This window comes from Perna viridis, chromosome 9 (genome assembly GCF_037379345.1).
Source record: "Perna viridis isolate PV_CMFRI_1.1 ecotype Kerala chromosome 9, ASM3737934v1, whole genome shotgun sequence".
NCBI lineage: Eukaryota > Metazoa > Mollusca > Bivalvia > Mytilida > Mytilidae > Perna > Perna viridis.
This window is the reverse complement of record NC_142453.1, coordinates 1755348-1770249: the sequence shown is the minus strand read 5'-3', so window position 1 is coordinate 1770249 and position 14902 is coordinate 1755348. Positions and strand designations below refer to the sequence as shown.

The window sequence follows — 14902 nt, the reverse complement described above, 5'->3', positions numbered from 1 at the left end:
ACGATTTTGACGTATTTGAATAATCCCGCTGCTGACTCTTCGTTATTTTTAGAACAATAATATTAGTCATATAAAGTTCCTAATACAAATGTTACCTGTCAGTGGCGGAGTCAGAGGGTTTGCAGGGGGTTGACACATGCCGGCCCTATTTTATTGGAAAATCTGCCATTTTTCATGTGTGAAATTGACAAAAAAAAGGGTAAATAATATCATGGCACCCCTTTTTCTGAAGAATCCCGGCTGGCACTCCTCCTTTCAAAGTGTCTGGATCCGTCCTGCCTGTAGAGGGCGAATTAATATAAATATTAAAAGAAAACGTGGCGGATCAAGAAAAACATTACGGCTGGTCCCAAATTTGGCTAAATTTTTTTCAATCCTAGCATCAATGGAAAAGTCCTTTTCCACTAACGAGTGCATTCCTCCAATTTTTGTTTTTGTTTGGGATTTTTTTTGGGGTCTTTTCCATTTCCGAAGAAATGCTGAATTGTAAGCTGGTCGAGTGCACGGCATGTCTTTCTGACCAAGAAGACTAGGGTGTTTTCTAGTGGAACTTTACTTAGGAACAGAAAAGCGAGGATTTTTATAGTCTACTATAAAAAAACAGCCTATAGGTAAAAAAGGACTTTCGTTTTCAAGAAATAACAATGTCGAAATGTTGTCAAAATTATCGATGAAAAGTACATGTTCTTATCATTGTTGTGGGGCACAAACAATTTTATCTTCTTTCTGGGGAATATACGTGCTTTTTACTGCTTTGCCGTCCAGATTATTATTTTTCTACATGACTAATTTTAACAAGAAAAGTGGCATGCTCGATTCTTTTAAATTCAGCCCCAAAAATGATCAGCAACTTATCGAATCCTATAGCTGTTGTCATTTTTTGTCATTGTGTCTGTAAATCTATAGAAATAACGTAAAAAAAAACGGCAACAACCGGACCACAGGTTCCTGGTATGGGATAGGCACATAAAGTATGTGGCGGGGTTACACCCTAACCTGTGACAGGCACATAAAGTATGTGGCGGGGTTAAACAGGTGTGTAAGTGGTCAACCCTCCCCTAACCTGCCCCTGGACAGTGGAAGGAAAATAGGACAGTAAAACGAACTATAAAAATTTGTTGAATTCGGATCGATAGAGAATACAAACACTTTAACAATTAACGCATACAAAAAAGCAACAAACTGTATCGACATTGAAAGAGTACTCGCTTTTTCTGTAAGCTAGTTCAAAATCCTAAATCAACTGATAGGTTCGCAATTTAACTACGGAAATCGAAAAGTAAACTGGCGCAAAATAATTGTGACGCAAAAGGCCTCCTCTTTGCGCAAAAGGAAAACGCCCGTATACAACAGGCCCTAGGAAAACATTGCAAAATCATCACAAGGTGACCCCTCGTTTAGTGATCCACCGTGTCATCCCAATTGTACGGGTGTTAATACTATATAGAAGGGTATTCGCAGGTAAACAAGTCAAATCAATATATGTATCACTACAAAAAAAGATTTGTCAATGTTATTTGTAAAGATTTTACTTCATTACTATGATCTCCAAACGTTTTGGTCGTTTTTTCTTCTTCTTCTAATTATTAATTGATCTTTCTCCGAAACAGTTCACCGTTTTCAAACTTCTATGTGTGCAAAATGACATTTTCATCCCGGTGGAGTTGTTGTCTTTTTGACATGTACAACATACTATTCTGGTTATAAGTATTTTTGATCATAGGTGAAATCAGGGTCATATAATAAGTATCATATGCCCCTGATGAATAAGCTGGTTTTTATTTGTCTATATAAAGCAATGGAGTTTGGTTGAGTTCAGTGGTGATGGTAATGGAGATATCCGAAGAGATCCAGCTTATGGGATACAAATTAATAAGGCAATAGCAATACTTCAAATTTTCACATTCCAGAAACTATTCAGAAGATAAAAAGAGGATTGTTAGGAATAAAGATGGTGTCACATGCAAAATTTTGTTTCCAAAAATTCATATCATATAGAGATCCCAAACTCATGTTTTAGAAAAACAAGCTAGGAATGTTGGTTTATTATTTACCGATCTGGAATAAATAATATATAGAGAGAGAGCACTAGTAACTTAAAATAAAGGAAGGGTCCTGCAAAATAGTTAAATAATCTTGATTTGTTCACAACTTATATGATTTGTTACGGAGCTCTGAACATATGTTCTGCCGTCCGGAATCATCCACTTTTGATACAAACAAATCCCTGTTCTTCCTGACATCATAATTATTTTATAAAAAAACAGAAAAGAAGAGGAAAAAGGAAAAGAAACACACACACAAATTGATGGAATAAAATTTTCCCTATGCCTCCCATAGCCCTCGGCCATAGACTGGGATATGTCTGGTTTCTAAATGTACAGTCACTTTTAAAAACCCCAAAGTAACATATAAAATCAATATTGGAAGCCGCATATGGCAAGCCGTTGTGGAATTTATTCCCCATTTATTGATTTGTTGAAAAAATCATGGCTTTATACAGTGCTCCATTGTCTGCAGTGGTGTTAAACTGTTTTTGTGTAGGTTGTTTACTCTCTATCTATAAAAGCGTATACGCAACTGAAATTATGGGTCCAATGTAACATTATTTTTATTTAATTTATTGTACGGTCGTAAGATAAAACTCAAGCTTGTTGTCGCATGCGCACTTGCAAAATTAACGTGGCATCCGGAAAGTGTTGTTGGTTTTTTGGACTACGTGTTGTTACCGGCAGAAACATATTTTGCTGAAAATGTCAGACATGATAAGGGCACTGTTTTTATTCGCACTGACGGCAGTACTGATTGATACTGCATACAGTATTTTTGTCAACATTGATGCCAACGCCGAGGAGTGTTTCCACGACAAAGTCACATCAGGCACCAAAATGAGCCTTATGTTCGAAGTTTCTGAGGGTGGCTTTCTCGATATAGACATTAAGGTATACATATCTGATGTGAAAGGAACGTTTTTCACTGTATTTATAAAAAAAATCTTTGTCTAGAAATATGTGCCATACTTGGGTCAGAGAGTAATCCACAGTGCCAGTGGGCAGCCAAATCAGAAAACAGTCCTGAACGCTGAACTGAATCCCAATAGGGATTAGGTCAGAGGAGATCTCACTGTTAAAATACTGCCAGTCTGTTCACCGAAATTTTATTCTACCCTTTGATCAGTACTGGTCAGAGTGCTCATGTAGATCTTGCCATTTTCAAGACAGAAACAATTTTTACTAATCTGCTCACCATTTTTTATATTCAACAAAAATTAATGTATGATAGGTCATTATTAGAACAAAATATCAGCAATCTGTTTTTTTTTCTTAAATTTTGGGCATGAACTTGTTTCTCAGGAGAGGATGGAATAAAGGTTATGCAAAATAATGATGAATTTCCTGGTGAGTTATACTCATATCTTCCCAAAATCATGTTTTCAACTGACATATATTCATTTTTAATATGACACAGGTGAAACTGCGTAAGAAAATTATTCTCACCATCTTTCTCTTTGATAGCCCTGTAGTAATATGAGGAAGGCATTTACCTTAACAGGGATGTCAGTATTATTTTAAATATTTGGAAAAAAGAAAAAGTAACTGGTAGACTGATAAAAATTTTGCAAGCGTTCAACCATTTTGGGAAATAGTGTAGCTGTCAAAAGGTGAGCTAGTAGCTGTCCAATATTGCCGCTTGATGGCTTCTATTGACATTCATGTTTAAGTGCTAGCCAAGCATTCAATAGATTCCCTTTTAAATAAAATGGTTTTTACTACCGGAAGTAAGTTTTTTTTATAATGTATTAGGAGTTCTGATCAAACAACATATGGGTCCTTGAAATGTTTTTTTAAGCAGGTGCTTTCACTTCTTCTCAAATCTTCAATAGGTAGAGATGTAGCATTTTGCTTTGAAGAAATTTTCTCAAGTGGTAAATATGAAAAAAAATGAGACAAATTTCTATACATGTACATTTGAGAGCGAGCAAAGAGTGCGCTTACAATTTTATTAGCCTTCCAATACTGTTGTAAATCAGCCTTATATGCAGTTTGAGAGGTCCTAATACACCTTCTGAATTGTTATATGGTATGAAATGTCTTTGGGCCAAATGTCTGGCATTGGTTGTAAAATGCAAAACGTAGTCAAAGATTTTTAATATTTTTTTTATTTTGTTTCATTTCAATTAGTATCGTTTAAATTCATTTATTTTTTTTCAGATTTTAGACACCCAAAAATTATAGGTAACCAGTGAGGGTAAAACTGATTCTGTCATTTTCATAAACCTCTTTACTGTTCACTGTTTTGGCCATCCCTATCTCAAAAAGAGCTTTAATATGTTTTGTTTTTAATCATAGGAGACTAATTTGATTCTCAATCGCACTACAAAGTATACAAGTGGAGCTGCTATGATTTCAAGCTCCTGAATGAAGTTGCAAACCAGATATTGATGCTTTTTCTGTGTTTGCCTATGGGCCTTATCAGAGCTTGCAACTACTAATTAGAACACATTTTTGTTCCATTGTGAGTCATGAAACCTCTTGTAGCTCCACCAGATCACAGAACACAATGGAGCTGCATTATTGTAGTTACAGTTAAGCTTGTCATACATGTGACAACAATATGTGAGACATACATATATACCTCATTTTCACATTTGACAAAATGCATGTAATTTCAACTTTCACATGTATGTGTCTAATTTATGTGAAATAATGTTCTGAAAAGAGAATAACAAAAATTTGTTGAGGATAGATAACATTGTTTAGTTTTAGGGTTTACCTGAATGTCATTTCAAATCCCTTTCACTATTTCAGATATTTGGTCCAGATGGTAAAGTCCTCCATCAAGGAGAGAGGGAGTCCAATGGTAAATATACATTTGCTGCACACATGGATGGTAATTACAAATACTGCTTTAGTAACAAGATGTCAACCATGACCCCTAAGACTGTAATGTTTTCCATGGATATTGGTGATAAACCAAAAGGTGGAGATAATATGGAATCTGATGGTATGTTTTATGTTTTGTTATTCCTTCTTGTTAAGACTAATGTACATGTATGATATATATATAGAAGTATAGAGTAAAGACACTTGTAATGTAGAGAAAGAATTTATCACATTCAGCTGGATTGTATGAAATGTGATATTTTTTTCGAGATGTATAAGATATGTCTTATTCTGTAAATCAGCAATGTTGCAGTTGATCGGAAGAAATTTTGTATTTTGAAATTGCTGTCATTTTTTAACATTTTTTCCCTGGGCAGTAGACTGAGAAAGAAAATATCTGGCAGAATGAGAGAAAATGATAATATTGCCAATAAATCCCTGTCTGTCCACATGTGAACAGTGTTAAGGTTCAAAACAAAAATCTCAAATAGAGGTTTTTTGTAATTCTAGTTTTTAATAATCAGATCATTTGAAATTGAATATTGAGGAAATTCTCCTGATTTGTTTTACAAAACCCAGGCCAATTTTGAGAACACTTCTCTTCATAGAAATAAGCTCCCTTTTGTGTTTTACCTAATTTTTAGTTGACATTAAAACATTCATAAGTTTTTATGCCCCCACCAAACACAAAGCGGCTAGGTACATGTATTATGATACACACTGAAATGTCTGTCTGCCTGTCCATTGATAACTTCTGAACAGATCAATGAATTTTTTTTTTAACTTTGGACAGTTGTTAAGTACCATAAAATACAAGTTAAGTGAAATTTTTAGATTTTGCTAAAATGTAATTATCAAGTGAGTCATTTGTTTAACATTTTGTCATCTCCCTTTTGATGGTAATGTGGTATCACTTAGTATTCCATTAACATGATTGATACCTATTTTTTTCTGGATTATTATTAAAATAATGAAGAACTTGTATTGATAAAGGAACAAACAAGGAAAATGTATATCCAATAAATAACAGTATTAAAAGCAGTAAATGTGTAATACCAATTTTTTGTGAATATATTATAAAATAAAATTTCAACAAAATTTTTATATTTACAGCCCATCAGAACAAATTATCAGAAATGATAAATGAGTTATCAACAGCTTTGACGGGAGTAAAACATGAACAAGAATATATGGAAGTTAGAGAGAGAATACACAGATCGAGTAAGTATATAGGACCCAATGAATTTTGTTATTATATAGATAGCAGTGTTTTATCGAATGTTCCCACTGTTACAAATTTTGATAATTCACACTGTTAAATAAATATGGTAATTTCACGCTCGGACTTTCATCCTGTCAAAACGGCACAACTTTGATATCAATTCGCCACAGAATTTAATGTTCATGATGAAAATATTGATAAATTATGAAGAAAGTCTATATAATGAATAGGATAATCAATCGGTTATCGTAAATAACAAAATATGGTCGCTTGTACCAAGAATGCTTAAAGATTTAACTCGTGCACAGATCAAGTTCCGCTCACTCGTTAAATCTTGTCATTCTTCGACATTCGTGATAATATTTTGGTTATTCGCTCTTTCCAATTGATTATCCTCTCAGTAAACAATGTTAAATAGTAAATAGGAAAAAAATAAATGAGTTTTAAAATTGTACATTATAATTTGTTTAAATATCCGCAGCAACAAAGTTGTTATTGAGTATTACAACTGATAAATAAAGTATTAAAAAAAATGAAGTATGTAGGTCACATTTATTTTTCATGGGCACAAAAAGCCCTTTAAATGTATGTATTCAAAATCTATATTCAGGCATTTCAACAAATTTAATCTGGTTTTGAATGTTTTGTAGTGGGATTTTCGACACAATTAGCTCTGTACTATTGGGCAAAGTCTGACTCATATATTGTTTTTTACATAAATTTTCTTCTATTTTCCAGTAAATGATAACACCAACTCCAGAGTGGTTTTATGGTCATTTTTTGAAGCTTTAGTTCTACTAGCTATGACCTTAGGACAAGTCTACTACTTGAAAAGATTCTTTGAAGTTCGACGTGTGGTGTAATCCTAAACAATTAGTAGAGACTCACTTTTTAAATTTTCACTGAGTGCAGCTAAAATCAGCAACCAGGTCATTGTATGTGCCAAGAAAAGATGTGAAATAATTTAGGTTTAAAATAGCATGTCTCGTAGCACCATGTGGGGAAATCCTGACTGTATGATTAAAGAAATAAGCCTTAAGTGCAGAAAAAAAATTCTAAAAAATTAGAACTATTGTTACCCCTTTCTGGCTTGGAACTGCTTTATTTAGACTTTAAAGCTCATGATCTGTGAATGACAAAGTGCTATGAACAAAGTGTAGGCAGAAAATGGCTACTTATAAAATGATCTGGTCCTTGGTTTTAGCTCTGTTCATCATTTGGATCGAATGTTCTCCCATCTCATCCTTTCCCAATGGTTTGGTTTGTATATTAGTTGAATACTATAGTATTGTACTGGGTATTGTCAGGTAACAAGAAAAATCAAGATGGCTGTATCAGTGTTATAGCTGATTGATTTCACATTAACACTTCTGTTTTTTGTGTGTTCGCTATTACACAGATATGTCCTGTTTATTCCAGTACTTGAATATTCAAGAAATCTATTGGCACATTTTTAACCCCTTAAATTGATCATTTTCACTATTTTTAATCTATGTATAATGATCTATCTTATCTGAGACAAATTTTCAGACTGTTGTATGCTCTTGGCCAACCCAGTTTTGCTGTATTTTAAAAATTTAGTTGGATCACATGTCAAGGCCATTAGTACATTGTAAACTTTATTTTCAGATTGATATTTTCCCATGTTTCTTAGTGATTCTTTAACTGTCATATTTTGCTTGCCATATTAATGTTAGGAATAAATTATCAGACTTTGTAGAAAGAACATTGATATTAAAATTTTTTTTTCTTATTTTAGTCAATGAAAATCATCAGGAAATGACAGTAGGATATGTATTTTCTTTTAAAGATTGGGTCAGAAAATGATATATGTGCCTTGGGTTACAACCAATTTTGCTTTTTTGAGTAATTTTTTTGATGAAGCTGCAATTTGTTAGTATTATTTAAGTTTTATGTATGGAAGCAAATACACTTTTTCAAACATTTCTTTTTAATATTACAATCATGACAATGAACCTGGGTTGTAACTTAATTTTGAATTTATTTCACCTAATTGGGATACAAAATACTGGCTCAGTTGTGTGGCTTCATTTGTAAAATAAAAATATTTGAGGCAGTATAATTTCTGTACTGAATTCTTTCATGGTATTCTATTTAATGTCTTTTTGTGCCATGCTTTGAACCAATACAGTCTGTCTCCTGACAGTGGTGTAGTTTTATGATTAAGTTACGGCAAGTAGTGTAATAGTTTCAGAAAGCACTCCCTTTAAGAATATTTTATTGTATTTATTTTGTTAAGATTTGCTTTGATTTGATGATTGATGAGTGATTGGACTTCGCATAATATGGAGTATGTGTGAATTATTTAACATAAAACCAAGCTTTAACTGTTGTAAAGGAAAATGTATTTCAAGAGATTAAATAGGGACTGTGTTATTGTTTTCATTGTGTATGATGTTGATATTGGATCTGTCCCTTTCGCATACTTTTCTCATTTTTGGGGAGGGGTTAAAATGACCCTATGAACACATTTTCAGCAGTATGCCAATGCAATTGTAATCTTTTGCATGTCAATTGAATTCATGTTAGTAACTGCACAAGTAAAGGGAAAAAAATGAATAGTTTGATATTGACCCAAAATTACATTAACTAAAAGCAAGTTATATACTTGTACACATGCATTTGAAGGACATTCATCTTCACTGAACAAAAAATTCACTATTGCAGAAGCATAAGTGAATTTTAACCCTTTGCTATCCAAAATTAAGGACAGTATGATGAAAGGACCTCCAGAGTGTGTAACATGCAAGTCATTAAATATTTGTACATGCTGAAAATTACTTGATAAAACACTTAAGTGCTCATCACACGGCTGTAATGTAAAATAAACATGTAATATACTGTATTTTAACAGAATGGGAAATGAACATGATGTATGGCTGTGTTAACACGTGTGTAATTGTACAGTTATTCATATGTACACTTTTGAGTGTGTTCTGATGCACTCTTTGCTTGATTGAGCTTTTGAAATCAGTGGCCAGATCATTTAAAAAAAAATATTGAGTTTTTTCTTCAAATTTTTTTCTGAACTCATATTTCAACCACTCAGATGGTTTGAAATTGAAGATTTGGAAATAACTCCTGGATTTTGAAGAAAATCTCAATGAAAGATTTTTAATGAAACCCAGGCCTGGTTCCTATTCTGGTTACAATATGTTCCTGTTTTCACATTAGTTTTCTGTTCTCGTATTACAATACTGATTTATAGAGGTGATTCTAAATATGTAAGTTTAAAAAGTTTTGTCTGGTATGAACTGTATGTCTGGGTGTACATGAAAGCTAGTACAAATGTTGAGTAAATGTGGAACACAATAAAGAATGAAAAAATCCAGATATTTGTTGGTTTTATTATGATTCAAGAATGATTAAAGTGATCGTGTAACATTGGGTAGTGTTAAACTACAGGATGGAGGCAAAGCACAACAAAAAACGGGTCGCTTATCCTTCCGGTGCATTTGGTCCATGCTCCCAGATTTTAGTGGAGTTCGAGTTGCATATACTTTGTTACTTTGTATGTATTATTTTGGTTACTTTATGTTCTTTGTTGTGCGTGTTTTCCAAGTCGGGTCTTTTGTTCCTGGATTACATTTTTTTATTGTTTCCCTTGATTACTTTTCTGAAGCGAAAGGAAATGAAAAAGATATACAGAAAAGTGATAAATTTGACGTAAAGATTTTAAGTGAAATGCGATGAAGTTTACCTAATATGATCGAGCACTTAATTCTATATTCTTATTAAAATTTCGTATATGATTTGATCTGAAAATGTAACGGGATTTGGACTATCTAAATAAGACTGTCATAAAAGATTTTGAGAGGTATGGTCACTTCAAAGCATGCGGACATATTCCTGCTTATACACGAGTATTCATTGCATAAGAAGAGTATTCGGTATACATTACTCTATATTGTATACACACACCACAATCTTCTTGCTCGATAACATCGTTGCTTTCGATAGCAATAAATAGGAATCATACCCTTTCAAATTATGGAAAAACTTGGGAATAGAAGTATTCTGTATGAGGGAAAATTTCCACTATTACATCGAGTAAATATATTACTCTTTGCACAAGTCTAATTCGCTATAATAATTTGTAATTAAGCGTTCTTTTTAGGACACCCGAGTTCAATTTTACAATCGAAGCGCGATATTTCAAACCAACTGGTACAGAATTTGTATTATAAATAAACATATTTTCTGTCAAAACATCTTCCTGACATATTCAGTTAGGATGTGATTGCTTGAACTTTTAGCGAAGGCACACATTTTGTTTCGTAGGATAAATCTAGGCTATATTCCCGCATGGCGATACATCCGCAAATTAACAAAATATCAATATTAAGTTAAATGAATTTTGTGTACGAATAGCTCCGTCCCTCATAGGCAAAGCCTAAAGCATAATAATAAGAATTATAAAGTGTTTTTATTGCAGTGAAGTAAAGGCTGCTGTATGTGACTAAGACAGGTAACGCATAAATATTATTCTCATGGAAGAAGATACCTCCTATCATGATTAACTGTTTTCAATATGTGAAACCTCTTCTGATGACGAGTATTACCTGTACATTCAGACTAAGTGTTTCCTTACCATTCAAAAGATTACCCGCATCTAATAGTTGCATGAATTAAAAAACAATAACAAAACATGAAAATGGTAGAAATAAGTTGAAAATTGTCTCTACCGCACGACGGTTGAAGAAATTAATAAGTATATAGTTAGCTGCATTTTTTGCTCTTGAAAATGTCCGAAGAAATAACTATAGCAAATTGTAAAGGAAACAAAAAGGAAGTCATTCTTTGGTCTGACACACACTACACATACAAAGAAATGCACCACGTTTTCATCTGTTTTAAAACAAACGAGGACATGTTTAGGACCAATATGGACATTTTTGTTTCTGTGCCTATAAAATTACATGGAAACAGTTTTCCCAAAATTATATGAGAAGCATACCTTTTTCATACATTAAGTCATATGGAAGATCTGATTTTTGTTTACCTTTTTTTCACGAATTATTTGTAAGTCCCAAACACAGATTTTTCATATGTTTTCATGGTGACCCTAAACATTATGAGAAACAAATGTTTTTTTTCAGTTGTTTTCAAAACATATGTTGCAATTTTTCCTGTGTACCATTGTATCATATGAGTGCAAGAATGAAGTTGATCAGCGAATTAACAAAATCTAAGGCAGTCGTCTAGAAAATAGTTATTCATCAAAACATACCTTACACAGAAAAAAATAATAAAATAAACATAATTAGGACCCGCTCCTTTGGATTGGAAATGATATATGAAGCCGGTACGGTAAAGCAAGTTTATAAAGCACTACCGGTATGTTCCTGTTACGACGTTGAACACACTTGGAAGTTCGAATAAACACCTTTCCTTATTGATCCTGAAGAGAAATTGTCATGACGTTCTTGCAACATTTCAGAAAAAAAGAACCAAAATTACAATGAGCCGAAATCAATTAATTGAAATTTTAAGATTAAAAATTTAATGAATGAAATATAACAATGCTAGAATTTTAGGTTAATAAATAAAACGAGAAGACACCCTTCTGGTTGCTTGAAGTCAAGGGACTTCAAGGGAACCAATGTTATAGCGGTAATCAAAAGAGTGCAGTCCAATTGTTGCTATCATGTAATGCTCATTTATTTGGTATTTTGATGACGGTTCCTTTATTCCCAACTGGCTTCATTCCTGATGTCCTTGAAAATCGGATGTCAAAGATTTGTCAAGTTGGTATCAAGTTGAAAAGTTCTACGTTCAAATTGTTGCTGCGGGTGCTTTACCATTCTTCAAACCTTTTATGGCTAAAATTATTTAAGGAATTTCTGGTGGTTCAATGTTGATTTGATTTCATGCGCAGGCTCAGACATCTTAGGTTCTTCAAGAGGTGTTGATCGATTCAAGTCCTAACTAAAGGGCTCCACCCAGTGTCTTTAAGTGTCTTTCATGGTCATTCTCAGAGGTAAATAAATTTCCAAGTTTATCTTTAATAGGGATGTAAGGTGATACTATTTGTTTTCTCGTAAATCACTTTTTGTTATTTTTAGAGTGTGCCTTACTCCGTTCTATTTCCAGCTTCCACTGCTTCCGCATGCTGTTGATATAATTTATTTAACCTTAAAATTTTGCACCGAACCCACTGGATTGAACATCATTTACTTTCTTTTTGACCTTTCCTATGTTTTCTTTTCCATGCCATGTTTCAGGTTTTATCTCATCTTTCCTTTCGTATTCTGTTTATATCCTTGATAGATTTTTTGATATTTCCCTCGTTTTTCATCTACTGTGTCTTCAAAATTTTGTAGCAGTTAGCAACGGTTTTGTGAAATCTGTCATCACACTGTTGTCATTTCACTTGCCTATATCAAAGCGATTTCTTGGTGACATTTTCCCTGGTACTTTGATAATAGCTTTTACCAGTTGATGGTCACTTCCAGTATCATCTCCTCTATTTACTCTGACGTATAGTAGGCACGTTCTATATGTGTTGTTAATTATCAAGTGGTCAAATTGATTCTTGTCTCTTGGCAACACTATGGAGAACATTTAATCTTGGTAAAAGAAATACCGAAGCTTCAGCAGTGGTGGGACTTTATCAAAGACTTCAAAATCATGAACGTGAAAACAGAAAACAAATTCGATCTACATACACGATGCAACGCTTAAAAATAAGGAAAACAAAACGTCACACAACAAACTAAATCACTTGCAATATGAACTACTAAAAACCGGGATTGACACCACTTGCTCCAAAAGGTAAAACATGACCTTCTCGGTTAGCGACATTAAAATAATTATTTTAAAAAATGAAAAATAAGATATATATATTCGAGAAATAGTATGTCAAATGATTTGACCTACGGGAGAGTAAAAGGCGGTATAATGGGTATATCGATTTGATAAGTAGAAATAGTATTTCAAATGAGTATGTAGGGTTAGTCTTTCTATTGACCTACGGGAGAGTAAAAGGCAGTATGTCGATTCGATAAGTAGAAATAGTATGTCAAATGAGAATGTAGGAGTAGTCTTTCCATTGACGTAAGGGGGAGTGAAAGGCGGTGTGTCGATTCGATAAGTAGAAATAGTATGTCGGTATGACATATGGGAATTTTTTGATATGATGAGAAGTCACTCGATACTGCTAAGAACTTTATTTGTTCTTGATGATAATTCGGAGATCAAATCCGGATGCAAACATGCATGGCATTTTGAACAATGTTCTGACATTTTGGCATAAGGTTATAATGAGAGTACTGTATTTGTAATACAAAAGAATAAATGAATTATTTCATGAATACAATATTTGTTTTATTAGCGCACCGACAAAGTAAAATCACGGCTTGAGATACCATTATATATGTGATAGGGTGTAATTATACTGTTTTATACTTAATATTTCATTATTGTGTGTTGTTTGTCAGATTTTGTGTATTCAAGTACCAGTCCATATACAATTCAGACACTGCCGATGGTAAATTGCCAGTGTCTGAAAAAAGGAAAATCAACAAAACACACGATGATTTTTCACTATACATATACTTTACTTGCAAAAATTCTTCATTCAAATATAGACCTTCCGGTCACGTCATTACGAGAGATTTAAACATCATCGAAAACGAATCTCTACATAAGGTCCTTTCTAAAATTCCCAAGTACCGTGAACCACGTTCCATAAATTGGAATTATATGTATTGTTACAATGAACGATAATAAAAATCTAGGCAAAGTCAAAGAGAAAGTTTGTTTAACAAATAGAAATATCAGGGTAAAAACCGAGTAGTCGGAAACCCACAATAATATTTCCATTAAGAAAGGTGGGACTAACCTGGTTATATAGCGATGACCCTTCCACTTCTATCATGGTTCATTGTTCCCGGTATATTTCAACTCAAGTGGAAAGCATATAAAATCGGTAAAATCAGTAGTATAGAATACAATAAATAAGTGAAAATAAAAGGAACTTAAATGTAAGAGGAGGATAATAACAATATTACCAAACTGATAACGGAAGAGTCTATGCCATCTGAATGTTATATTCTAAATACATATCTATGAAGGGTAATGCAATGAGTGTTATGGCTGCATGTTTTTTTTCTTGCATTATAATGCTAATTATAGCGAGTTTTGTGTTTGCATTAACTGAACGAAATAATGACAGTTAAAGATAAGAGAAACATTTTCTTTTCAATTCGTCATCTTGGTTGCAGAGGATGATTTTAAAGTGGTTTGAATCCCCAGGAGCTAAACGTTTTTTTTTATTACAGAATCTGAAACCAATTAATATCAAGAAACTTCTTGAACGCAAAGCGAGTTTTCCCTGCAGTCATGTGAATCCCTGTTCCTCGATTTGTGTCAAATTTACGGACGGGTTTCACGTTGTACCTGTTGTAACTATTTGTTATCCTCTTGTATTCATCAGTTATAAGAACGTTACGAATGTTAAGCAAACCAAAACGGGATGAGCACAGTTTTTATAATGACATTTAAAAATGAAAATGATCACATGTGATCGATTTCGCTATCAAACACGAAGCCGGAAATTACTGAAATAAATTTAAATGGAATAAAAAAATCGGAAGTAATTTTCTATATAACATAAATATTTTTTTGTTGTTGAATGTTAATTAATTTATATAATAAATACGTTAAAAGTAGCACAATTAAGAGAAAAACTGTTAAATTTCAATGCTAATAACATACAGAAAGAATGTAATAGAAAACATTTGATTGTTCTATTTTGAGGCGACTGTCCTTAAAT

General features: G+C 33.1%; 1 protein-coding gene across 1 annotated transcript; it reads left to right on the top strand.

The window, feature by feature from the left end:
* The first annotated feature begins 2665 nt into the window (after window positions 1-2665).
* LOC148606069 (transmembrane emp24 domain-containing protein 2-like) lies at window positions 2666-9457 on the top strand. Its single transcript, XM_088544794.1, has 4 exons — window positions 2666-2942; window positions 4809-5004; window positions 5997-6104; window positions 6844-9457. The coding sequence occupies exons 1-4, from the start codon at window positions 2754-2756 to the stop codon at window positions 6966-6968; spliced, it is 618 nt and encodes a 205-aa protein (XP_088400920.1). The 5' UTR covers window positions 2666-2753; the 3' UTR covers window positions 6969-9457.
* Window positions 9458-14902: the final 5445 nt, after the last annotated feature.

Excerpts from the sequence above, each read along its gene's own strand:
- LOC148606069 (XM_088544794.1), top strand. The coding sequence starts at position 2,754 with ATGTCAGACATGATAAGGGCACTGTTTTTATTCGCACTGACGGCAGTA. Across the intron at positions 5,005-5,996 it reads AGATAATATGGAATCTGATG|CCCATCAGAACAAATTATCA; the intron begins GTATGTTTTATG and ends TTATATTTACAG. Across the intron at positions 6,105-6,843 it reads AGAGAGAATACACAGATCGA|TAAATGATAACACCAACTCC; the intron begins GTAAGTATATAG and ends TCTATTTTCCAG.